At 37.8% G+C, this 27,693-nt stretch overlaps 1 protein-coding gene across 1 annotated transcript in view; it reads right to left on the bottom strand.

The window, feature by feature from the left end:
- The window catches only part of LOC128119464 (ankyrin repeat domain-containing protein 26-like), a 139,571-nt gene that overhangs the window by 21,897 nt on the left and 89,981 nt on the right, over positions 1 to 27,693 (bottom strand). Inside the window, exons 43-55 of the mRNA XM_052752847.1 lie at positions 26,281 to 26,402; positions 23,014 to 23,107; positions 21,418 to 21,485; positions 18,305 to 18,401; positions 16,133 to 16,161; positions 15,968 to 16,040; positions 13,536 to 13,603; positions 12,583 to 12,676; positions 11,562 to 11,632; positions 7,452 to 7,729; positions 6,391 to 6,424; positions 3,370 to 3,433; positions 1,636 to 1,858 (exon numbers count right to left, since the gene is read on the bottom strand). Coding sequence (XP_052608807.1) covers positions 1,636 to 1,858; positions 3,370 to 3,433; positions 6,391 to 6,424; positions 7,452 to 7,729; positions 11,562 to 11,632; positions 12,583 to 12,676; positions 13,536 to 13,603; positions 15,968 to 16,040; positions 16,133 to 16,161; positions 18,305 to 18,401; positions 21,418 to 21,485; positions 23,014 to 23,107; positions 26,281 to 26,402 — 1,315 coding nt within the window. The remainder of the gene's footprint in view (positions 1 to 1,635; positions 1,859 to 3,369; positions 3,434 to 6,390; positions 6,425 to 7,451; positions 7,730 to 11,561; positions 11,633 to 12,582; positions 12,677 to 13,535; positions 13,604 to 15,967; positions 16,041 to 16,132; positions 16,162 to 18,304; positions 18,402 to 21,417; positions 21,486 to 23,013; positions 23,108 to 26,280; positions 26,403 to 27,693) is intronic.

The following is a 27,693-nucleotide window of genomic DNA, read 5'->3' as shown; positions in this document are numbered from 1 at the left end:
AATAGTTACATATCATGTTCTTTCACAACAGAGAGCAGCCACACAGGCATGTTGCCATTTCAGATCTGAAAGAAACCTGGGGCACATGGTTAACCGTGGTGCCTATGAGCATAGCGAAGTGTGTGATGGTCTCCAGGCTCACTCAGTACCTGCAGCTCCTCTTCTCGGCTCTTCTCACCCCACCTGCTACCCTGAACTCCTCCAGCTCATGGGCTTCTCGTCCCCCAGCTTCTTATTCCCATCAAACCCTGGCATTTTGGCCACACGCTCTACCGCTCATGCCTCCTTCTCTTCCACCCCTTTCCTCCTCTCTCTTGGCTCCCTCTCCCTTGGTCTTCCTTTCCCACTCTTCTCTTCACTCCTCCCGTTGGGGCACTGGTCATGCTCTGTGTACTACTTTCTCTCCATGCTCTGGATTCCTCCACATGTCTCTGGCTATACTCTCTCTCATATCTACAACAGAAACCTTCCCCTCAACCATACCTTGGAGCAGTCATGCCACTTTATATGGCATGTACTTTTAATCCCAGTGTTCTGGAGGCAGAGACAATTGGATCTCTGTGTTCTGGGCCAACCAGGGATACACAGTGAGACCCTGTCTTGAAAAATAAAGATATCTTTTTCTTATCTATAGATGAAAGTGATACTGAATAATCAGTAATTGTTTCCCATTTTACATGTTATTTGATGTGTGGTGATTTAGAATAAGCCCATTATTTGTATAACTTTCAGTCCTGGTTGGCATGCACAAAGATCTGAGTTTCATCTTCAGCACATCAATAACAAAGTATATTTTTTAAAGGAAAAGTTTTCAGGCTATTAAAACGACCATTTCATGCTCTGCTAGTAGAACTACAAATGGATATTAACTTACTTAAAAAATGTTTGGAAATATTGATCAAAAACATTTTTAAATTTTGTATATTTTAAATACATGATTCTATATTGATGAACTCAATTAAAAGTAAATAATTAAGAATGGAGAAAATTGTTTAACTAAATGACAATACTTGCTGAATTATTTCTAAGTCAATACAATAAAAATTCCACTCAATACTATGTAGTGGGTAGTTGTTCCAATTTTGACCAGGAAGTACTACCTAGTGAGGCTTCCGGTAACTGCTGCACCTACCTATGACAAGCCCCTGAGGTGGGGCCAAGACAGGAGTGCTTAAGACCCGAGATCCAGATGTGCCTGCTCTCTTTGGTTCCTGGTGATCCTGGATACTGGATGGTAGACCAAGCCGAGTTCTCCAGAGAACACCGCTGGACCTCTCCTCACCTCTCCTCTCCTCTCCTCAATCCTGTAACCAACCCCTTTACTAGCTGTAAGTTACCCCAAAATAAACCTCCTTTTTAACTACGTGGAGTTGCCTTAATAATCACCCCAATAATACTGTGTGATAAATAGTGAACTTTCAAAATAGAGGATGTCTATTATATATACATTAAAACTGGTATTTTAAAGAGTATATATTTATTAGTGATATCCATGATTATCAATTTGTTTTATTATTCCCAACAATTTCTAGATCCCATAAGACACAGATTTTTTTCTCCTACAAAACTCTAGAGGGAAAAACAGCAATTTTCAGGACCTTCCACTCCATATCTGTAACATAGAGTTCTCAAAGCAGGGTATCATACCTCAGGTTCCATAATTCTTCATCCCGTTCCACTATTTTATCCTCTAACTTTGATTTCTCTTCTCTTGTTTCTGATATCTCCTTCTGTAGAGCATTATTCTCATTTTCCATTGTTTCATTTTTTTTCCTAAGTAGTTCATTGATTTTTTGAAGATCTACTAATGCATTGTATGAATTAAGTGGTTCCTGTATTTTTAATGAACTTCCAGAATCTGCATGAAGGAAAAGAGAGATAAAATAAAATACATTAGTACCTTGTCTGTGTAAAAAAAAAAAACTATACATTTTGACCGCCTTTCATTTACATTCTGCACAGGTGCAGACTGAAAGTCTCTGATGCAAATTACATTAAACTAAATTCTGTAAAAAGAACACATTAGAGCTATGTTCCTAGTGTAAAGTCCAGTAGAAAAGACAGATTAACGACCATTCAGATACCTGTGGTTAAATAAAACACACAAAAGAGTTCTGTGATCTATAAAGTTATCTTCAGTGTGCACAAGAAGAAATCTCAGAGGAAAAGGTGGCAACGTTGGAAAATAATGCATGAGCATGAATCTGCTAGGCAGATGGTAAAAAAGGACTCTAGACTGTCTACAAAGGTACCAAAAATACTGTGATCTGCTTCCACCTAATGTGGAGAAAGGATACTGGTTAACATTAGTACATGAAACAAATAAACCAGAAATAAAATGCTTTAAGCAATTTTCAAGACAATGGACTTCAGGTAGTGAAAACCATGAATTCCTAATGCCCCAGGTCCCTGCTGCAAGAGGGATTTTAAGCCAAGACACAAAAGAATGAATTCAAGAAGTCAGCCAAGATGAGAACATTTCATAATCTTAGTGTTTGGGAACTGAAAGTAGAAGAATCCTCGGTTTGAGGCCAGCAAAGTGCTGTCTCGGAAACCAAAGAGAACTTCTAGCACTGAGGTTGTGGTTCAGTGGGAGGGAGAGCCCTCGCCTATACTGTCCAAGGCCCTGGGTTCACTAAAAAAAAATTTATCTATCAGGCTATTAAAATACCTGAAATGCAGATAAATCTGAAAAAATATGGAAAACTTATATACAAAAACCAAAAAAATATTTCTGACAAAATTAAATCCAGTTTATATAAATGAAGAGGTAAACTTCATTGAGGAGTCCAAAGATCCATTATTAAAACTTGAATCTCCAAGTTCTCAACAGGATTAATTGGCAGTTGATTATAAAATTCATATGGAGGTTAGAGATGATAGAAGATTTGCCTACTATTCCCAGGACCTGGATTTCACGCCTACTGATTCAAGCAAAATAGCAAGCTAGGAAAGAGGGAAGCAAGGAGGGAGGGAGGGAAGGAGGGAGGGAGGGAGGGGGAGGAGGGAGGGAGGGAGGAAGGGGGGAGGGAAGGAAAGACAGAGAGAGGGGAGGAGGGAGGGAGAGAGGGAAGGAGGGAGGGGAGGAGGGAGTGGGGAAGGAAGGAAGGACAGAAAGAGGGGAGGAGGGAGGGAGAGAGGGAAGGAGGGAGGGAGAGAGATAGAAAGGAAGGAAGGAAGGAGGGAGGGAAGAAAGAAGAAGGAATGAAGGAACGAAGGAACGAAGGAAGGAAGAGAAAAAGATTACATAGGGATGTGGACTATCTAGAATAGTGAAAACCCTGAAAAGTAAGAGGGACTAGACAGCTGATTTGCATACATATTCTAATAAAATTAACTTTAAAGCATTTTTGCATTTAAATAACTTACCATCCTCTGGGACTGGTTCAGATGACTGAGTTACATCAACCATAGCTCTTACTTCTTTTGTTACCTAAAAGATAAATACTACTATAAAATACCTTCAATATTCATACCACATCATATACAAAAGTAGCAATTACTTGCTTTATATATACAAAGCCAAAGGAACTCCTGAAGAGAAATCTTTCTTTAAATTGATACATTTTATTAGTTCCTTAAGCGTTTTATACAACGTTTTTGATCATATTCACCTCCTCCCCCAATTCTTCCCAGACTCACCTCCTTCCCTACACAGTCAACTTGTGTCCTTGTTTTTTAACCCTTCAAAATCAATTCATACTGTCAAAATATGCTTACATGTGCTGCCTTCCACAACCAGGGGCTACCTGTCTCTCCCAGCAACTAGTGCCTACCAGTGGCTTCACAGCTAGTGGTGGGATTGTGTAGCTAATGCTCCTCTTCATCTTGGGATTTGGGCTGGCTTAGCTTACACAGGTCTTATGCATGCTGCTACAACTACTGTGAGTTCATATGTGAAGCTGCCCTTCTGTGTTTAGAAAATAATGTTTGCTTGTAGTCATCAGTTACCTCTGGCTCTTATACCTTTTCTGACCCTCTTCTGCAATGATTGTGGAACATTGGGAGTGGGATTGAGGTTTAAGGTTGAGCATTCTGTAGTCCCTTATTCTTTGCACAATAGCCTGATTTGGGTTACTGTGTTAAACACCATCTATTGCAAACAGAAGCTTCTTAGATGAAGGTTGAGAGGTACATTGATCTGTGAGCATTACAAATTATGAGAAGTCAGTTTAATAATCCATTTAGCAGCATACTAATAGTAGGTTCTTCCCTAGGGCCTATGACCCAATGGCCCAGCTAGCCATAAGTTCTTGGGCCAGTAATTGTGCTGGTATGGGCTTCATCTCATGGAGTAAACTTTAAATACAATCTTTGAGAAAGTAGCTGTTTGCTCCTAGGATGTTAAAGCCACTACTGCACCAGTGGGCATAGCTTGCCAGGCCAGTCATTACTGTAGTAGCTCACAGGGTTCACAGCTAAGTCAGGTTGATGATTCCATTTCTCCTGCAGTAGATTGCATAGCACCTTTCTGTAGCACAAATCTTAAATGGTCTTAATAAAAACAAATCCAGGGCCAGGTATGGGCGTGAATGCTGGAAGATCAGAGAAGCAGAACAAGCCACAGCCTCACCTCACCAATTCCTCAGCTGATCCTGTTTCCTCAGACTGGAAGCCTCTGAGTCCTCATCCAGAATGAATCTCAGCTGAACTGTTGCTCAAAAGCCTAAAAGCTTAACCAAGCTAGTTCCTGGTCCTCACGCCCTATATACCCTCCCGCTTTCTGCCATCATTTCCTGGGATTAAAGGCTCACTTCCTGGGATTAAAGGCATGAGTCACCATGCCTGGCTGTTTCCAGTGTGGCTTTAAACTCACAGAGATCCAGATGAATCTCTGCCTCCCAAGACTAAAGGCGTGTGTGCCACTGCCTAACCTCTATGTTTAATATTATGGCTGTTCTGTTCTCTGATGCCCAGATAAGTTTATTGGGGTGCACAATATATCAACCACACTTTTCAGCACTATGAAAGTCAACCACTAGGGATAAAGCTTCCATCCGTCCCAGCTTGATTGTGTCATGTTCTATGACTCAAGAGAGTGGTGTCTTCAGGAAAATGCAACTTACATTTTTTTTTTGAGAACTCATTTCACCCAAGTCAGAATGTCTAAGGTCAACAAAGCAAAGGCCTACAGATGGGTATGGGGAAACAGGAACATCTGTTCATTTCTGGTGGGAATACAAACTGATGCAACAACTATGTAAATTAGTGTGGAAGTTTCTCAAAGAGCTAAAAATAGATTTACCATAAGTTCCAACTATACAACTCTCTGGAATACACACAAAGGCTCCACATTCTACTCTAAAGATACTTGCTCACTTGTGTTCATTGCTGCTTTACTCACAATAGGTAGGAAGTGGAAACAGCCTAAATGGCCATCAGCTGATGAGTGGACATTGAAAATATGGTGCATTTGCACAATTGAAATTTATTCAGCTATTAACACAAATATCATTGTGAAATTTGTAGGTAAATGGATGGAGCTGGAGATAACCATTCTAAATTCTGAGTGAGGTAACCCAGACCCAAAAAGAGATGCCAGATGTTCCCTCTAATCTGTGAATGGTAGCTTTGAATTTCAAGTATGCATGTTTAATTTGGAATACCCAAAGAACTCAGGGATTTACTGAGGGGCAGTGACCAGGTGCTTTTAAAGGAGAGAGCTAGAAAGCATAGGTGTAAAGTGTTCACAAGGGAATAATTAAGCAGGAAGGGTTAAAGTGGGGTTGAGGAGCAAAGGGTAGGGTAGAGGAAAGGACTTGGAAAGGGATAAATAATACTAAAGACCTTTTAAAAAAGGTATATGGAAACCTACTACTGTAGACTCTTCCACATAGAGAGTTAAAATGAAGCTACCCAATAACATGACAACAACACCCCTTCTAGACACCAGAAGCTAACAACTCAAAAGCCAGTGCCAGGAATGGGTTTCATTTTTTTGGAGTTTTTGGCCAGTGAGGTCCCACAGAACCCCAAACATTAAAGCCTATTGTCATTGCTCTTGGTTACCCTCTAGAATTTAAAAATAAAATGGATTCTTTTCTCAATAGCTACTTTTTCTTAAACATAATTTCAAAACGGTGGTTTTAGACAAAAAGATTCCATATTCTCTTTACCTTTTATTTTGTCTCTATTTTTGAGGCAGGGTCTTTATCTGTGCCCCACACTGGCCTAGAACTCACAATATACTATCATCTGGAACCTCACTCATGGAATCCCACTGCCTTCAACATATAAGTGTTGAGATTCCTGATGTGTATGGGTTTGGGTCTCTTTATACTTCTTCACTTGATGTTTTATAATGTATTTTAACTTAGAGTCTTATAAGATTTTACTGCCTTTTATATGACACGGTGAGTAAAGAAGTACTTTTGATTCTTTTCACAATACCTTATGTTTTTTCTTAGATGTTTTCTTTCGGGGCCTACAAGAAGCACAAATTAATTTCAGGAAGCTATTAATTATTTATAGAAAGCTATCCACATTTAGGCTATGCTACTTATTAAGTATATATAGGAAAAATACTAATGTTCTCTGCATTTTGATAGACAACAATAAACAAGAGTAATGCTTTAAAAAAAATTAAACTTTTACAAACACTAAAATCTATTTGAAAAATGGATTAATTCCTTACATGAAGGAAACAATTTAATAACAATGTTAAGAAGTATATGTTCAGGATAGACTTTGCAATTGCAGTACAACATTCTAATTACTGTAAATGGGTTGAACTAATTTCAAATTTATTAGATAGAGGATGTGTTAGGCATTTTCTAAAGCAACAATCTAGACAAAGAAATACCAAGTAATTTGCCCAAATGCAAACAGCTTGTCAATTAGAGAAGAGAATTCACATCTCAGAATTCTGTCTGCACAGCATGTGATGCACAATATCCTGAAAACTTTATTACATTTCTTAATGAAATCAGAATGAAAAAAATCCACTTACCATGTAAAGATTTGAATAGAATCATTAAGTGTAATATATAACAAAATATCTTGTATATGGGTGATGACATTATTAAAAATTACACTTTATTTCATTAACATCATTTTGCATTTAGCACAGTGTAGCAATTAAGTGCCCAACTCTGTAGGGCTCAGCCTGCTTTCTTCTAGAACCTAGGACCACCAGCCCAGGGATGACACCACCCACCATGGGTGGGGCTCTACCCCATTGATCACTAATTGAGAAAATGCCTTACAGTTGGATCTCATGGAGTCATTTCCTCAACTGAAGTTCCTTCCTCTCTGATGACTCTAGCTTGTGTCAAATTGACACACAAAACCAGCCATTACCACAACCCTGATTATTACCTTTTGAATAAAATCCTTAACAATATAATTTTATGCACTAGTAAAAGCATAAAATTTGTCATATGAAAATTATCCCAAATTAGAAGTTTTATAAGACAATAGCAGTTATCTACTACTAAATAGTATGCTCTTACCCATCATGCTCTGTATTCTCCATAATAAGAAATCTCTGGTTATTGATTTCTCCAGATTTTCTCTGTCGAACCAGTTCATCCACAACAGAAGCAGCAACAACAGCAGCGCCAGCAGCAGTAGATGCTGCAGAAGCAGCAGTAGATGCAGCAGCTGCAGCAGCAGTAGCAGCAGCAGCAGCAGCAGCAGTAGATGCAGCAGTAGCAGTAAAAACAACAGCTTCATAGGGGTGTTTTGCTTCGTCTCTTCCATTCCTTGCATGTGTCTTTGTTTTTTCAACCTTCAACAAAAAGACACAAGTGCATCTTACCTCCTTAGTTGCTAGCATTTTTGTTAAAACCCATATTTAGAAATGTCACATTTTGGAGCATCCATAACAAATGAAGATTTCCCCATTCTCTACTAAGATATTATCCTTCCCTGCCCCATTTCATTTTTTGATCCTTTTTCATCTAGAAATTAAAATATCAAAAAATAAAATAAAGGTACTAACAAAATTGTAGGAGTTGATTTTCCAGAATTTGTAGACTTTAGACTCAGTCTTTTAAGTTAAACTTGGCCAGAGAGAGAGAGAGAGAAATGAGCAAGTTTCCCACAAGTGTCATATAAAAAATACAGAGCCGGGCGGTGGTGGCGCACGCCTTTAATCCCAGCACTCTGGAGGCAGAGCCAGGCGGATCTCTGTGAGTTCGAGGCCAGCCTGGACTACCAAGTGAGTTCCTGGAAAGGCGCAAAGCTACACAGAGAAACCCTGTCTCGAAAAACCAAAAAAAAAAAAAAAAAAATACAGTAACTACAGTTGGCAAACGTTGTATAGAGACAAAATCTATTAACACTGCTGGCCTTTAGTCCATGCACTCAGGACGCAGAGGCAGACAGGTCTTGAGTTCAAAACCAGCCTGATCTACAGAGCAAGTTCTAGGACAGCCAGGGCTATCTCAAAACAACAACAACAAAAATCTATTGACAACAATACAAAAGAAAAATTATTACATTTTAATTCAAAGTATCTGTGGTGGTTTGAATGTAATTGACCCCCATAAGCTCATAGTGAGTGGCATTATTAGGATGTGTGACCTTATTGGAAGAAGTGTGTCACTGTGGGTGTGGGTTTTGAGTTCTCCTATGTTCAAGTGTCTCAGACCTGCTGCCTGTGGTCAAGATGTAGGACTCTCAGCTCCTTCTCCAGCACCATGTCTGCCTGCATGCTGCCATGCTTTCCACCATGATGATAATGGACTAAACCTCTGAAAAGGTAAGCCAACCCAATTAAATGTTTTTCCTTTTTAAGAGTTGCCGTGGTCATGTTGTCTCTTCACAGCAATAGAAACCCTAACAAAGACAGTATATATGGTGATAGTGTTGCACATCTATATGAACTATCTGCATTATGTCCAATTCTAATATGTTCCACTGTCTAGTAAAGAGTAGATAAAAGATTAATAATAATCACTAATTTCTTATACTGGGTTGAAATAAGTTTATTGTTTGTAAATACTAAAAAAAAACTTTCAGAAGATACTATTCCATTATAATGGACAGCCAGATTGATTTTTTTGTGACCCTACACTCTCCCTCTACATAAACACTGACATCAGTGTCCACAAAGTACAATTAAATCTTCAACAGTAGAATTCTTGTGTGAAATATCATCATTATTAAATGGAATAAAGATATTAAACCACTCCACCCTTTAACATGAACACAATTCAATGGTCATAAAAATGATATTGTTCATAATTTAAACTCTTTTTTAACCTTAAAAAGTGTATTTAATACCCTCTATCCTAAAACAAAAATAAACAGGCTAGATGCTTTACCAGATGAATTTTACCAAACGTTTAATGGGTTAGCAGATTGGATCATAAGTAAGTACTTTGGTCACATTTATTTTATTAAAATTAATTAACTACTATAATAATAAACTGAGAAAAATAATATGTTATAAAAACAAATATGAAAATTCTGGACAAACTGAATCCAGAAGTATATGATTATATATTATTGAGGCATTTCTTAAAGATTTATTTTTACGTGTGTGTGTGTGTGTGTGTGTGTGTGTGTGTGTGTGTGTGTGTGTGTGTGTATACACAGAGACCAGAAGATGGCATCAGATCTCTGGAGCTGAGTTACAAATACTTATGAGCCACTGAACATGAGTGCTAGGATTCGAACTTGGGTCCTCTGCAATAGCAACAAGCACTCTTAACTGCAGAGCCCTCTCTCCGGCCCCACCAAATTGAGTTTTATTCTAAGGGCACAAGTATGTGCTGGGAGCCTTGTTTCTGGTGGGTCCAATGACATGGGACGGACATGTAGAGTAGGTGCCGTGAACAAATTGTGAACACCTGTTGTTGTTCAAACAAGTGTCCCCCAGATAGCCCGAGTTGTTTTTATTCATCAGTTTCAATGGTTTGCATGAACAGTTTTACAATCAGTTTTTACTTCCTAAGGTTCTAAAAATGATTTCAATGATTACCGGTTTGTCTCTTGCTTCTTTACCCTTCTGTCCTCCAGCTCTCCCACCACTGGCCATTACCTTTTTGATCTCTATCTCGACTGTTAGAAGCATAAGCAGTTTTGCAAACTACAAAGGAACTTTTCTACCTGGGCACACCTACAGGGAGAACAGTGTGCCCAGTTGGCAGTATATGCGGTTACAGTGTCATGCAGGATGAATTTGTCTCTAGTGGTTAATATTTACATCTGGTATGGTCTGGGTTCTCACAATCAACTCACCAGCCAAAGCTGGATGAATCCATTCTACATTCTGTACTGCTCTGTCTCCTCTGGGGACATTGCAAGTTTTCCCATTTATCCTATAGGCAACATAACTTGGAAACTTACTCTTAATAGTTGGCACTGTTTATCCCTTATGCTTATATCCATCTCTCTTAAATTCTTATGGTATTTGCACAGTAATTAGAAATGAAAGAACTGTGGGTTTCTATGATTCTGCTTCACTCCCTGTTCCTAGACTGTTCCCATTAACTCCAAATATCATCTATTTAATAACATTTCTCAAAGACTCTTGTGGTTAAAGTCACTCTTTCCAGAACAGTTATGTAAATATGTAATATTAAACTTTATGACCTACTGTGACTCATTCAAGCTAGCAGTATGGCTAGTATGATGAAAGCAAGGAGAACATGTAACCCATGCTCCCAGGGTCATGCCCAGAATTTTGCAGCAAATTGTCCACAGGTCTTTACCAAGTGGGTCAGGGTCTCCATGGCTTTGCCACAAGGAGAGACACTTGTGCTATTTTGGGGGCTTTGTCCCCTGAAGAAATCACATGGCTCCTGCTAAGCTTTAGAATTAGAAATCAATCACAAGTTTAGGAACAAATCATGTGATTATCCCAATACATGCAGGAAAAAGTATTTGATAAAATTCAACACCTCTGATTTTAAAAAAAAACTATAACTAGAGCTCAGGACAGTAGAGGTCATGTAGAGTCATCGTCACTCTGAGCAAAGAGCTGTGGTTAGAGAGGACTGGGAAGCAGACAGTCCTTGGCTGAGTTTTCTCATTTCCTCCTCAGAGACTTCAGTGATGTCAAAGAGACAGCTACACTGGGTGAAGGTCTTCTCTCCTGGTTTCCAAAATTCTTCAGGTCCATAGTCCAGCCTTCATTCTGACTGCTGGCCTGCTGGCCTTTGCAGGTATCTGTGGGGTGGCTGCTGTTGCTCCTGGTGGTGCTGGTGGGGGTGATGATGATGCTTGCTTGGAGTATGGTTCTGCTTCTCCAAGTTAAAGCTTTTATTGCTCTGCATGTTTTCTCCCTTGACTTCAGTTTGAACATTGTTTAAACTCTTTAATCATAAGGTTCAAATTTGACTTCACCTTCCTTATCACGTAAGAAGGTTCTATTAATGGACGCAAAATCATGATTCTGAATTTTTGGACTCATGGAGCATAAAGTTTACAGATGTTATTGTAGATTCAAAGAATATATTAAGACTCACAACTGACTAAATTACTTAAAATTGTATGTCAAATTATTATATATGTTATACAGAGAAATTTATGAGGTAATTCCTCTTGTTCTATGATACAATATTTAAAAGAGAAAAAATATCGGAGATACTTAGATTTAAATATCTACATACCAATGACTGATTGCTCTCACTGTCATAACATCTGTTTTGGTCATCCCCTGATGACACTTTTAAGTCTGGCTCTGCTGAAAAAAAAAATATTTGTAGTTTAAAATTATACATATATATATATTCATCGATTTAATACATTTGCTGAATGCTGTGGAATGTTCTGTATGGCAAATGTGTTGCTAATTAGTCAATAAATAAAACACTGATTGGCCATTGGCTAGGCAGGAAGTGTAGGCGGGACAAGGAGGAGAATAAAGCTGGGAAGTGGAAGGCTGAGTCAGAGAGACGCTGCCAGCCGCCACTATGAGAAACAGAATGTGAAGATACCGGTAAGCCACGAGCCATGTGGCAAGGTATAGATTAATGGAAATGGATTCATTTAAGCTGTAAGAACAGTTAGCAAGAAGCCTGCCACGGCCATACAGTTTGTAACCAATATAAGTCTCTGTGTTTATTTGGTCGGGTTTGAGCGGCTGTGGGACTGGCAGGTGAGAGAGATTTGTCCTGACTGTGGGCCAGGCAGGAAAACTCTAGCTACAGCTGAACACATATTTATAGCCTCCTATAGTAAACAAAAATACAACTCTGCAATATTATTTACTTCAACCCATGATACCCTCCCAATGGAGAGTAAGACAAGAAGGGTGGAGACATCCTCTCCATATATACTTCACACTGACCCAGTATTCCGCAGTTCTGTATCAAAAGATTATTTCACTTTTCCACTCTCTACATTCACTAACTTTCCTTCCATTGACTCAGTATACTCTACTTTTCCCACTTTCCATGACTCTTCTTCTTTGAACATACTTAAAATGTAGCTGTAATTCACTGCCTGTCCTGCCACTCTAAACTTAAAAAGTCACTGAAACTTCTTGAGGAGTATGTTCACCGTGTGCTCCAGCAACCTCCTCTAACACGCATACAAAAGGCAACTCACTTTAGCTGACAGAATGTATCACTCCTCTTGTCTTTAGTAAACATTCTTCCAAATGATTTACATGTGACATACACTTCTTACCTTCCTCTTCTCCACTTACAATAGTTTTGTTTCTTTGATCTGAAGTCACGGATAAATGGTCAATACCCTTTAGTTGAAGATGTTTAAACATATTCTGGAAAATAAATGATGGTAGTGATTTGCATGAATATTTCCTAATTACTTTGTAGCTAAGATCTAAATGTTCTACTTTATAAGCATGTATTCTTGAAAATAAGAGATTTACATACTGCAAACTTAAAAACAAACTATTTGAATAGGGAGAAAAATCACAGTGCTGACAATGGGATCAAGTGCATTTTTAATTCCATTGGGTGACCATGTAAACTGACAATGGGATCAAGTGCATTTTTAATTCCATTGGGTGACCATGTAAACTGACAATGGGATCAAGTGCATTTTTAATTCCATTGGGTGACCATGTAAACTGACAATGGGATCAAGTGCATTTTTAATTCCATTGGGTGACCATGTAAACTGACAATGGGATCAAGTGTGTGGAATGAAGGAACAGAAATTAGCAACAGTAGTAGCTGGCAACTTTAGAATACATGATTACTACTTATATCCCATAACTGGAGGACACTTAAAATACATACCTAAATATATTAATTTGACTTGCTTTTCTGCAGCATTATCTAGAGAAATTCTAATAACTCAATTGTTTTATTAACAAAAAAGACACATCACAAAAGACTACATAATATAGCAAAGGAAACTCAAATAATAGTAATGAAACCTACTGAAAACTTTCCAGAATAATGTTCAACTACACACAAGCTACTATAGATTCTAAGTTCAAAATTTTACAACTAATTAATTTTTTTCTAGTTAAATATTTTTAAACTAAAATTCTCGTTCATGTCTACTAATTATATAGAAAATTCTTAAACTCTAAAATATAAGTTCATGTATCCTGTGGTGGATTAGTTACTATGATATTAATGTAAAAGTGAAATTGAATATTTACTTACAACTGACTGAATATTTTCATAGTCATGACTTCTTTGCTTTTCCTTTGGTTTCACTTGTAAGTCTGCCTCTGACAAAGCATAAATGAATGTACTTAAAGAAAGCAAAGCATCTATATAGTGTGAGTCTTTGTAGTAAAAGGTAAAACATTTAGTGAGTTATACAACAAAAACAGACTACACAGGTTATATTTATGTGCTATATAATTATGCATGTATCTGTCTATATATATATATATATGTGTGTGTGTGTGTGTGTGTGTAAAAATAATAATAATAGTCAAGAGACCATCAATTTGAGAAAGAGTAGAAGGGGACATGGAAGAGATTGGAAGGGTTGGAGGGAGGAAAAGAACAGGATGAAGTGATATAATTGTATGTTAATTTAATATAAGAATAAATATTATACTAAAAATTAAAAATTTTACTTTCCAGTTTAAAATAACCAATTAAGCTTAATTTTAAATTTGGCACACACTGTCTTATAAAATACATGTCTTTCTCAAGGCGTTCACTACAAATTACTATCTCAATATTTAAATTTATAGTTCTTGTATCGTATCCAAGATGTTGGTAAGTACTTTTGATATCATCTCACAGTTGGAACTTTTGTGTCTGTGTTTTCTGTTTGCCATTTTATTGAGACATATACCAAACTATATGCATGTATAATTTAAATCACAATACAATTAGCACTTAACTGATCCACTATCTCACTTATGAAACAGAATACTCCCACTCAGTAAACACTGTCTGTGTGGGGTTCCTCCCCAACTTCCTCCCCGGCTTCTGCTGTAACCACAGTTCTAACATATGGGATCATTATTTGCTTAAGTTTTCTGTATGGCTCTGCCATGAAGTCATGAGTTCCTAAGTAACTGTATTTGCCTTATCTGTTTTGAACTCTGTATCAGTGGATTATTAGTATAGAAGGAGAGAGATAATGGGATGTGTATGACAAAAACTTAGAGGCATTTACTATATGTGGTTAGAAGGAGATATGCAAGAAAGAGGAAAAAGAGGACAGTGGTGAAGGGGGAAATGAAAATAAAGTATCCATGTGTTAAACTACTGCAATGATATTCACTACTTTGTATTACAATTAGTAAAATTGAATAAATAACTTTTAAAATGAGGAGGAATCAGATATGCAAATTGTATGTAGAGCCTTAAAATGATTAGGAATAAATTATGATCGTGGTTAGCATTCGTTTTTCAACTGAGATAGATTACTGTAAATGCAAAAGGAAAAATAATGGCTGACATGATAAAAAAAAATGGTGAGAAATGGTTTAAGAGAAGAAAAGAATGTTTCCCTGGTCTCCCCAAGTATAAAACTACTAAAGATCAGTCCAGAAAAACATTCCATTTAAAGAATGGAAATACAAATTGTGACCCCTAGAGGGTTAGATGCTGGTATTAGCATCACGTATAAGATGTAAAGAAACTGCATGAATGATGATGTTGATTGTGTATACTTTGATGTTTTCTTCTCTGTGTGTATATGTGTTGACAGAATACTTTGAAGACTTCTTAGGGATGTCTGCTTCTTGTATATAACAGGCTCCCAAAAACTAATATCATGGAACAGAGTTTAGTTCACCGTTAGAGAATAAGAAGAGGATGGGAGGGAGACCTAGGGGAAAAAATAGGTAAATAAACAAGCAAGCCAACAGAGAACTCTAATTACAAAGAAAACAAAAGAAAAGGAGCCAAGCAGGGGAAAAGGAAAGAAGATAAGTACACTGAATGAGTATCTGAGTTTAGATTTGCTACTGGCTATAACTATTCTAGAACATAATTGAAAACCTTCTGTAAAATAAACTGTTAATGTTACACCATAGAGAAGACATAGATTACCATATCATATGTATCCCTTCTATAAACAAGACACCATGATGGCCAAGGAGAATTGAAGTTTGTAGTATAGAAATTACATAAAATTTGCCCAGTACACAGTGTATTCAGCCTGAATTTAAAAAATCCACCTGTATTTTTAAAACACAGTTTCTTCATGTGTAATTTGGGATCACTCAAAACTCCTATGCTTGAGAAATCTTTGCCTCAGGCCACCAAGCAGCTGACTGTATACACGTGTAACTAATATTTGAGGAAACATCATTAATCTGTTTTAAATGTGGATTTTAAACATTAAACTCCAGTAAAACCTAAGGAACACTGTGCTTCCAATATGGGACTGTGGACATATTCGTGCATAAAAGTTGAAACAGCTGAACTACAGCTGACAGTTATAGAAACTCTGTCTTAAACTCACCAGTAGCTTGCTATGAAACAATGAAAGTTAGAGTTATGTTTGAATTACTTACAAAAGGCTTCCATCAAATTTGAAGAGCTAAAGAATTTGAAGTCAAAGACTGATCATCTCAAATACTCATAAGCACTTGTTAAAGAGAAATTCCTATTTCTACATTTACCCGCCATGAATGATATTTCTTGCTTTGTTGTTGGCTCTTCAGCTGGTACAGAATCTTGCTTTTCAACGGTAGTCTGCATGGGGTTGAAAGGAGATATTTAATGATATTTGCATATGTCATATATTGGGAAGTTAATGATATACAATAAAATGTAAACATTATTACCTTCAATTCAATATATTCATCAGAAGAGTCTGAAAAGCGAGAGATAGGTAACTAATTATATATTAACATGACAAAGTCAGTCAGGATTTAACACTGAATTAGTGTAGAGAACCATCATCATAGTTATCACTGGGGATATTTCCCTTAAGACTGGAATTCAGTTAATTTTCACATTGCTTGTTCTGTCTAATGAGGACAGAAACAGAACTGAAATCCAGTAAGGAAAATGAATGTTACTAAAACAAAAAGACAGGTACCAATGTGGTGTTCAAAATGAATTGGAAGAAACTGGACATTATACTATGGAATTTTATGGTTTTGCTGTGTTATTATTATTTAGGAAACAAAATCAGTCATAAGTGTTCACTGGAATGAGTAAATTATTTATCTTCCAAGATTTTTTTTCAAAGTAAGCATCTTGGATGTTTACTTGTGGAATACTAAAGCATACAATGTTCCATTTTTGTATGCATTTGAGGAATATTAATGTATTAATGTATTTCATTTCCTTTGGTTTATAGAAACTTTTTAGTGAATACTTTGTAGAAGGTATATAGCCTAAGCTACAACATAAAGCCTTCGTTTTTGCCTCTAATGTACAATTGTTACAATAAAATATAAGTCAATTTTCCAAAATCATTTTGAAATTACTAAATTTCTGTATTTGAAATCAGGATAACATTTACTAGAAAGTAGAACTTTCATGTAAGTAAATGAATGATGTACAGTTAATTTTTCCATAAGTGCATTGACCCCATGGAATGGGAATTATCTAATGTCTTTCAACATACAACAAAATTACTAAGAATCTAACTATCCTGACAAAACAATAGAGGTTGTTGCTTTCCAGTTCATGGCATTGAGTTTAATGGGAGTCCCATTTTTTCATGTGTCACTTTGATGGACAAGAGAAATGAGTGGCTGAACTTCACCACTTTTTCCTACTATATTATTTTGCCAATGATGAGTCTGATTTCAATAAAAAATGTAGCAACCCCTTCTTCAAATGCTCTCTAAAGTTTCCTCATCATTGGTCCCAAGTTTTCATTCTCTATTTCTATCTTTCTTCCTCTCCCATGGGTGACGCTTCATTTTCAAAATGGTCTGTGGGCTGTTGTCCTTTATGATTTCCATTTTATTTCCTTTGGAAGACTTAATCTGAAAGGTTTTTCCTTTTTGTGCTCCTTTCTACCTGGATAGAAACATTATCAGAAACAATGGCAAATTTGTACTTTCTTCTGTTATTATAGTGCATCTTGAGCTGTTGACCATTGAGGCTTTCATGTGTTGCAAAGTTCTTTTAAGAGAAGCTCATAGGCAACATCTGCATCTCCTGATAATTTACTAGCATATAATCTAAGAACTGCTGAATCAGAACGTGTACTTTATACAGGGATCGCAACAGGCTATTCACACACATTTGAAAGGCTCAGGTCAATGTGGAGTCTCCATATTTATATAACATAACTTTGAATGTTTTGAGATCAAACCTAGGTTTTTTTTTCCTAGAATCTCTCTCATACAGAAGAGCCACAATTATTCCTATCAACTGTGATCTCTTGGTGGCATTCCTGACGATGTCATAGCTGATTCCATGTTCCCATTTTGGCCTATGTGAAAATAACCTGGGAAGTATCCCACTTCCAGGGATACTTTAATATTAACATAACATTAATTCATGTGCAAGTACAGGTGAGCATAGATGTTTATGTTTATCTTCTATACATGAAAACTAGTCTGTGTGGCCTGGCGATACAGTCTTTTAATACCTTCCTCCAAGTGAGGAGGACAAGAAGTGTGGGGAGATTTTGCTCTGCCCTTCAGACATCATGCACAGCAGCTAGTTTCCATTTTCCTCTTCCCACCCCTGTAAGGGACAGCCTTTCATTCCCTAACACCTCGTTTTCACAAGCTCCACTACACACGCCTACCTCATTCTCCTGCTCTTATTTCTCCATAGTCTCTCCCTCATTCTTTTCTCTTAACTAGCCCCTCGTTTCCTGATATGCCTCACTTAGAACCCAGGTACTGGAAATGATACTCGGGCTCTCTCAGCGAGTCTCTCAACTTAACCGACATTGGAAAGAGGCATTGTGCAAACATTCCACAGGGAGTTTCCAGCAGGGAGGAGACTGTCTCCATCCTCCTGTTTTATAAATATAGAGCTCTTACATATCATCTGAGCAGCAGCGTCTGGGTTGGCTCCTCCTTGTTCTGTCTCCATACATACCCGAACACTCCGCTTTGGCTGAAATCGCTCCAGGATATGCTGTTGAATTTGGTAGTATAATGAATTAAATAAACTTTTCCTAGTTATTTCCACCACCACCCCCGAAAAATTCTTGATTTACTCTTTTAAAAGCAATAATAGTTTTAGAAGTATTGAAAAATAACCAAAACTCAAAGGAAATCTTCATATATGCTCTCTAAATCAATTTTACCTTCCTCATATTTCTGACTACATAAATTGACCACGACAGTCAAATGGTCCCACACCCATATGTATATGGGCAGCAATAACTCAACACATGGTTTTACTAAAAAAAACAACAACAAAAGAAAATAGCACATGAAGTTGAGAGAGGTGTGTGATACAGTGGAGCCAGAAGGAGATGCTGGGGTGAATAATTCTAAAATACATTGTATGTATTTATGAAATTCACAAAGAAGAAGTTAAAAAAAACTCGTATTTTTAAATGACCACCGAAGACAAGAGGAGGCATGTTTATAAACAGAACAGAATCAATATGCATATTTACATAATAAATTAACTTTATAATTCTTATCTGCAGTTCTCAAAAAAACCTATTTTTGAAAATATGTATTTAAGCACCTTCTCATACTCCAATTGTTGTAAGGCAGAATTACTTACTTAGAATTCCAGGGACAGAAACATTATTTGTGTTGAAAGAAGAAATATGGAAGGAAATGAGATTATACTATGTGATGCTGAGTATGTGTTTTCCTTTAGGGATTAAAGTCTGAAATATTTTAGGTGATTTATTTTACTAAGAAAATAGATTGGAAAGAATGACCTACCCATGAGGAAAACTTTTCCTTAGGTTATGGTTAAATAAAAGCATGCAAATATTAGATATCATATGAGAGTCTTCTCTACTGAGCATTTCAAAAAGAATATGATGGGGAACGAGAACTAAATTTATCTGTGCATATGAGAACAAGCATAAAGATTAAACTTAAAAGTTATGCTGGGTTAAACTAAAATGGTAATAATATGTCTCCTCCAAGGTCCATGACCTCAGTAGCCCTGGGAAGTCAGCTAGATTTCCAGCACCAAGCATATTTCTCTCCTGTTGAATGGGCCTTCAATCCAATTATACAGCTAGCTGTTGGTTGCTGTCAAGATATGTCACTATTACACCCTTAGGGATATCTTGCTATGTTGGTCATTGTTGTGGATCATAGGCTTCATGTCTGGGTAGGACTACTGGCTCCTTTCTTGTGTTTTTATTTCTTGTTTACTTGGTAGCAAAATAGTGGGGTGTGTGTGTGTGTGTGTGTGTGTGTGTGTGTGTGTGTGTGTGTGTGTGTCTGTGTCTGTGTCTGTGTCGTGTGTGTCTGTGTGTAACGGTAACAAAAAAAAAGAGGCCATGAGTTGGAAAGAGAGTTGGGGTGGGCTGTTATGTGAGGGATTGAAAGAAGGACAGTGAGTGGGGGAAATGATGCTGTTATCGTTTAATTTTAAAAAATGAAAAGAAAATATGAAGCCCCAGTGAGTAAAGGTACATGCCACACAAGTCTGGTGATCTGAGGTCAATCTCTGAAATTCAAAAGTAGAAGGAAAGAATGAATTCCACATAATTGTCTTATGACCTCCCTGTGTATGCCAACACTACCACGTGCACAAACACAATAATAGCAAATTTTTTTAATTCAAAAGGATGGATCCAAAGTTAAATCACTGAACCACGTCAGTCACTGATTGGTACATTTTGTCCCATATGTTATAAGAATAAAAATGATGAGTATATAGAAAAACACAAGAAGCTAAGACACAAATGAACAGATGAGATCCGGTATTCTCTTTATCCACGTGACCCTCCCCTATAATTCTCAATTAACTCTTTTTTATTTGGTAGTGATGTTAAGAAAGCCCTTCAGTCAACAAAGATGGCTAAGCGGGCAGAAGTACATGTCATGTAAGAATGAGGAGCAGAGTTCAAATCCCCAGAACCCACTTAAAAGCATGGGAGTACTATTTATAGTCCTAATGCTTCTGCAAGGATACAGGAGGCTAAGAAAGGGGAGTCCCCAGAAACTCAAGAACTGGGTATCCTGGAATTCCCAATAGAAAACCACTAAAGAAACCCTGACTCACTAACACACATATTGCATGTGTGCTCATGTTCACATACATGAATGCACGCACAAACACATTGTGTGTGAATATGCGTGAAACACACACACACACACACACACACACACAAGAGAGCCACAGACAAATGACTTCACCTTCACTGAATTTAGATTTCAAGTCTCCCTCTCATCCCCATGCTAAAGAGAAACCATAGCAATTTTTTCTGTGATGACATCATCTCTGATTTTTATGTGAAGCAATCACAGCGTGTGACGCCTGTTTTGTTGCTCTTGAATTATATAGCACAATATCCTCACCTCCTCTATTCAGTAAATGGAAATTTACCAAGACCGTGGCGACCAAAGATTCCCATAAGGGGATCAAGCAGCAAATGCTGTGTTCCAATGGCATGCTATTATTTGGAACAAGAGACAAAGACTAAACTCATGAAAATTTCATTCTAATCCTAGTGAGTGGGGTTCTGTATGTGATCCTGTTGTCTCACACACTAGATGTAGCAGAGACAACCACACTGAAGGAATGAAGTGAAAGTTTATGGGCGGGGGGGCACAACAATGTCTGGTAATAGGAAATCTCAAATTTTTGATTGAGTGGAAATGACAGTGATTTCACATTAATAGTGCCCAGGGATGATAATACACTTACTTGTTAATAAGTCAAACAATTGTAGTGATAAATCAAATCTAATATACCTTGTAAATATGAAATGAGGTCATGAGATTAGACAAAAACATTGTGAAAAGCTACTAAGAATAAGGGGCAGGCATTAGTCACCGCAGATGGTTAAAAGATGACTTACTGGGAAATAGTTTTCAAGGTGTCAAATTAAATATTAAATTACCATCTAGTGAGTCTCTAGGTCAGTTCACAAAGCAACTGGACGAGGATTGTGGCCATTTTTTTAACCAAAGAAAATAATATAAGAGAATTTTTCATATTCACATACCAACTGCGGCTTCTTTTCGCTGCCATGGCATTCTGTTTGTTCTTCTGGTGTAAAGAGTATAGTGGATTCTACTAACAAATTCATAGAAGTGGTTAAAATTAACAATGTGAACAGTCAGAAAAAAAAGATCATCTATATAAACAGTTGTTTAAAAACCTTTAAACTAAACCAAAAAAGTTTATATAAATACACACATAGACACAGAACTGATAATAATATAAAATCACATAAAGTCACATTGCACACTGTTTCTACTTGGGGAGAGGAATATGTCAAAGACCTACTTTTGTACTTATAGTTTCTTACACCTCATTATGCAAACACCTTCTTATTCATCTTGCAAATGTGTATCTCTACTACTTTGACACACCTCTTCCTTCTCATAAAACTCAGCAAAGGATGTGAAATCTTCCTGGATGCTCACTCTCCAGGTCAACATGTGCTTTTCTATGAACTACCTTAGAGTTGCCTTCTTTTTCAAATGTCTCCTTCCCATTTGAAATGTCAATTATTTCTTTTGATACCTAACTTTTTGCTTGTGGCCTAAAAGTGACAATGTTTAGACCATTTTTAAATTTATTATTACTATTATTATTATTATTATTACTTCATATGTACGGGTGTTTTGTCTGTGTGTATATCATCATATACATGACTTGTGACTAAGGAACACAGAATCAGGTATCAAATCCCCTGGAACTGGAATTACAAAGGACTGTGAGCCATCTTGAGGGTACTGGCAATTGAGTATGGATGCTCTACAAGAGGATCCAGTGCTATTTACCACTGAGCCATCTCTCCATCTCCTGTCTAGGTCATCTTTTGTGTAAGTAGTGTTTTATTTACTTTGCTCAATAATTATTCACTAAATTCTTACTGGTTCATGCCCTGGAATGTGTTGGACACAAGCAAATGTTTCAGTGATGTTCATACACTGGTACTGCCTGAGCTGATTCCTGAAGAGTGAGAACAGCAAAGTGCAGAGATGTGTAAGGCGGGAACAAGAGAGGCAGGGAAGTGTTGGATAGAAGGAGCCACTGTCCTTGATAATAACTTGAGTATATATATATATCACTTAACTATAGGTGTCTCTGATCATTTACTGTAAAGAAAACCCACCTCTTTAAGATTTCATATTTCTCTCCTTAATGCATTACCCGCACTGAGGGAAACAAAGTGCCTGCTGGTTCTACTGTTCATCTCTGAGACTTTCGTGGCTTCTGTCTTATATCCTTCCTACATTTATAGCAGAATTTCTCTTCCAGAATTGCCACTAAAATAACTGGTATGATTTCCCTGTTATGTATTCTTTGTAACTTCACCCATTGTAACCTTTGTTTAATCTTCTTAAACACTGTTTCCTAAAGTTCTCGTTTTAAATAAAAGCCTGGCGCTCTTTATTGCATGACAGTTTCTCCACTGACATCTGGATGTAAATTCTTTCAGAAGCTTGAGGACACACATGCACTATTGTCACATAGAACTTTCTGATTCTTACATTTATTGGGCAACTTTCTTTGATAAAGATAATGTCTCCAACTTCCTTTTTTACTCAGGGCATTTGCTGCAATGAGTTTTTATTAACAGAATTCTCACCCTTCTCTTCAGCAGCTCCTGTGTTTTCTCCACTTTCTTCAGGATCCACAGACACTCGAGCACTCCACTTTGGTTGAAATAGCTCAAAGATGGGCTGATAAAATTAGCATGAGTAAGGAACTGCCCAGATTTCCCAAGCACTTTCCAGGAAAACATCACAATTTCTCAAAATCAATTATATATAAATAAAAGTTGTATGTACAGAAAACTGAAAAAAAATTTAAACAGATCTTTACATATGCTCTCTAAACACATCTATGTTTTCTTTCACTTGATAATTGACCATAGACGTCCAGAGGAGACGTGATAATAGAGGAATCTATACTGTGCATCCTTGAACAAGAAGTTAACTTCAGAATGCCTAACTAGTATTTGTAATAATCACAAACCATTGTAGAATATTATTTTAAGATATGTTACATTTGTTTGTGCTGTGGAATATTTGTTTAATGATGCAAAGGTGTGTTGCATTCTTTTATGTTGCATTTGTTTAACTCTGTGAAGTTGTGTTACTGTGCCTGTCTAAAACGTTTGGTGGTCTAATAAAAAACTGAACAGCCAATAGCAAGGAAGAAGAAAGGATAGGCAGGGCTGGCAGGCAGAGAGAATAAATAGAAGGAAAAATCTGGGAGGAAAAGAAAGGGGAACAAGGAGAGAGGGTGCCAGGGGCCAGCCACACAGCCACACAACCAGCCACAGAGTAAGAGTGAAAATAAGATACACACAAGTTAAAAAAAGGAAAAAACCCAGAGGCAAAAAGTAGATGGGATAATTTAAGAAAAGCTGGCCAGAAATAAGCCAAGCTAAGGCCAGGTATTTACAATTAAGAATAAGCCTTCTTGTGTGATTTATTTGGGAGCTGGGTGGCAGGCCCCCCAAAAGAACAAAAACCACTAACCACAACAAACCACCAGAATTTTAAAAATGTATGTGAAAACGAATCTTATTCTTCTCTTGCTATTACAGGATGAGACACTGAGATGATTTGCATGGACAGAAATGCTTTTTGTTGCAAAGCAAGAAATTTACAAGAAAACAGCCTTTCTGAGGTGTCCTTTTGAGATCATTATTATAGAATTAAAGCTCCAAAGATGTTAGCTAAGACTTTAATAAGAAAATTTCTGATTGCCTAGAGAGACCGAGTCATATGGAAACCTTCCTTAGTTAGATAAAAGCATGAGAAAGTTACATACCCCATGCAAGTTTTAAAAATTAATAGACAGAATAATGAAAACTATATGAAGCATTAATAATGGATGGAGAATACGAACTTTTGGAAACTGAGCTCCTGAAATGTGTCCAGCACTGAGGGCATGTCTGTGTCCGTAGGCCATAGGAGTTCAAATGATTGGTGGCAAATTCCTTTCTGGTTAATTTGATCAAGTGTGAGCCCAAACTCAAATTTTCCACTTCATTCCCCATGACTTCTGTCTCTGTGTAGTTTGTTACTGGTCTGTCTGTTGTCTCTCTGATCCATATGTGAGTCTGTGCCTGTGTGTGTGTATGCATGTGTGTGTCTATGCATGTGTGTGTCTGTGCCTGTGTGTCTATGCATGTGTCTGTCTGTGCCTGTGTGTCTATGCATGTGTGTGTCTATGCATGTGTGTCTATGCCTGTGTGTCTATGCATGTGTGTGTCTATGCATGTGTGTGTCTGTGCCTGTGTGTGTGTGCATTTGTGTGTCTATGCATGTGTGTGTCTATGCATGTGGGTGTCTATGCATGTGTGTGTCTGTGCCTGTGTGAGTCTGTGCCTGTGTGTGTCTGTGCCTGTGTGTGTCTGTGCCTGTGTCTGTACCTCTGTGTGTGTCTATGCATGTGTGTGTGTGTGTGCCTGTGTGTGTGTGTGTGCCTGTGTGTGTGTGCCTGTGTGTGTCTGTGCCTGTGTGTGTCTGTGCCTCTGTGTGTGTCTATGCATGTGTATGTGCTGTGGGATGTTCTGTATGGCAAATGTGTTGCTGATTAGTCAATAAATAAAACACTGATTGGCCATTGGCTAGGCAGGAAGTGTAGGCGGGACAAGGAGGAGAATAAAGCTGGGAAGTGGAAGGCTGAGTCAGAGAGACACTGCCAGCCGCCATGATGAGAAACAGCATGTGAAGATGCCGGTAAGCCACGAGCCATGTGGCAAGGTATAGATTAATGGAAATGGATTAATTTAAGCTGTAAGAACAGTTAGCAAGAAACCTGCCACGGCCATACAGTTTGTAAGCAATATAAGTCTCTGTGTTTACTTGGTTGGGTCTGAGAGGCTGCGGGACTGGCGGGTGACAAAGATTTGTCCTGACTGTGGGCCAGGCAGGAAAACTCTAGCTACATGTATGTGTGTGCCTGTGTGTGTCTATATCGGTGTCAATCTCTAACAAGGAGCCTTGCTCTGTATTTGTCGTAACAGCACAGAAAACTTGGGAAAGGAACAGGACATTTTTACAGAAGTATTTCATAGAGTTTTAAAGGGAAGGAATCACCTTATTGACCTTGAACACACTCAAAACTGCAAACAGCTCTTACCAACTATAGCCACACATTGCTTCCAGAATTTATAGAATATGTATTAAGGTTACTGTAAACATGTCGATGCTCTCGGCAAATGATTACCACAACACACACATATATACATCCATTATTCTGTCCAAGGGAATGGAATAGTACATAGTTTAAAATTGATGCTGTGCATTTAGCTCAGGTTATAAAGCCGACTGGATGGGAAATCCAAAGCACAGTAAGGTTGGTTAAATTGTTCTCTTAAAGACCAAGTAAGCTTAAATAAGCTGAGCACATAGTAGGATACTAGGCTAAGTACATGGTCATAAATGATCACAAGGCATATTATTAACTTGTCTGCAAGGTCCAGCAAAAGTTGAGTCTCTTTGGGGTCAAGAGACATTTTGAGAACAATGTGTCACCATAGATCCCTGTATTCATATATCTTCCTGTTACAATTTTCAGTCATTGGGAATGATCATCAAATCAGGCTCAGGAAGAATCACTCTTCTACTGTTCATACCTTAAACCACTTGGTCACCAGTTCAAATCTGGTCTATCTCTGTACTAGGTAAGATGTTACAGGAATGGAACTCCAGCAATAAGAAAAGGTTGTGAAAGAAATCCAAGGATAAGGCTGAGGAGGAGTTAGTTGCTGTACATTCTGAAAATGTTATGCACGGCACAGTTGGCAAAAGGTCCTAAAATTAGATATCAGATGTTAGACATGGTCTCATTATTCTCTAGGACAGTGTGACCATAACTGCCTCAGCCCATGTTCAACATTCACCAATGAGGAGAATCTTAGAGGAAAATGTAAATTCCTGAGTACCTTCCACGTCTTCTTGTCACTGCCAAACCTCCCTGTTAGTTCTTTCTTTGGCCTCAGTTGTGCAGTTGTGGCTCCTGGGAGATGCAATGTGTGTTAAAGTCATGCATTAACACGGTGGAATAACCATGATCATCTACTTACCTGCTGATACAAATGTTGAAAAATGAAGTGATAAAGAACCGGATTTTTAATTTAACAATAAAACACTCATGTAAGCTTAATATTCAACTAGCTTGGGAAATGTGTGCAGTTATCTAGAGATTCAAATAGCAAATAGGTACACAAGAGGAGGCACAATGTTGAAGTTAAGCATGCACAAGTGGTTACAGAAAAGGAAACAAATGCAGCTTAAGAAACAAAATGTAAAAGTTATGTGGAATCACGGGAACATTGCAGGCTATTGCTATTGCCCTTGGTTACTTCCACAGATGGAAGGTATCTACTGCTAAAAACACCATGGGATGTTTCTCAACCTTCCTAATGCTGCAACTCTTTAATACAGTTCCTCGTGTTGTAGTGACCACCAACCATAAAATTATCTTCATTACTACTTCATAACAGTAACTTTGCTACTGTTGTGAATGGTAATATAAATATCTGATATGCAGGATAGCTGATATGTGACCCTCCCCAGGGGGTCACACCCCACAGGTTGAGAACCACTGCCTTAGAGAGTTACTCCCCAAAGGCTCTTCGTCTCTTTCTCTTTTTCTCTTCCAAGAGAAATCTGTGCTCTGAATCTAACTAACTACTGTATCAGCTGCTTATGGATTCAGCTTTATGAGCTGGGACCGTGAAATCTCTTCCCATGTTTATGTTTGGGTCTACCTGCCTAGACCACAGGTACCATATCCTGCTATCCCACACTAACATACCTACCTAAAGTGTCCTTTTAAATAAAAGGGTATAATGACTCACATTAGTTGTAGAAAATGGTTATTTCCCCAGGGACTCATGCCTTGGTGGGGTATGGATTCACTTTAGCATTGGCCCGAGTTCACCTTGAGCAGAAAGCAACCATGTGATTTGTGTGGAGGCCCACAAAGTTTTCCTAGTGAGACCTGAGCTTGCTTTACCCAGCAAAGCTACATTAGAGGATTGCTTGACCACATGCATTGTTATCAGGTGATTTGAAGGGTCTGCACTTGGATGTGCGGTGTGCTTTGATCTAGCAAGGGGAGGTCTTTTGCCCTGCCCCTTGGCATTTCTTTAAAAAGCCCTTTAGAAGAGACAGAAGGGACCAGTGGATAAGGATCCAGGCCCTCCTGAGTTACCCTGTGTTTCTATCTGTCTCTCTCCCCTTTATCCTTCTATCTAAATATTTCTCACTTCTCCCTCCTCAAGAGTACCCTGTGGTAAAAGTAG

The sequence above is a fragment of the Peromyscus californicus genome, unplaced genomic scaffold, assembly GCF_007827085.1.
Source record: "Peromyscus californicus insignis strain IS unplaced genomic scaffold, ASM782708v3 Scaffold_23__1_contigs__length_62951481, whole genome shotgun sequence".
NCBI lineage: Eukaryota > Metazoa > Chordata > Mammalia > Rodentia > Cricetidae > Peromyscus > Peromyscus californicus.
The sequence above is the reverse complement of the archived record's forward strand: the minus strand, read 5'-3'. Positions and strand labels throughout refer to the sequence as shown.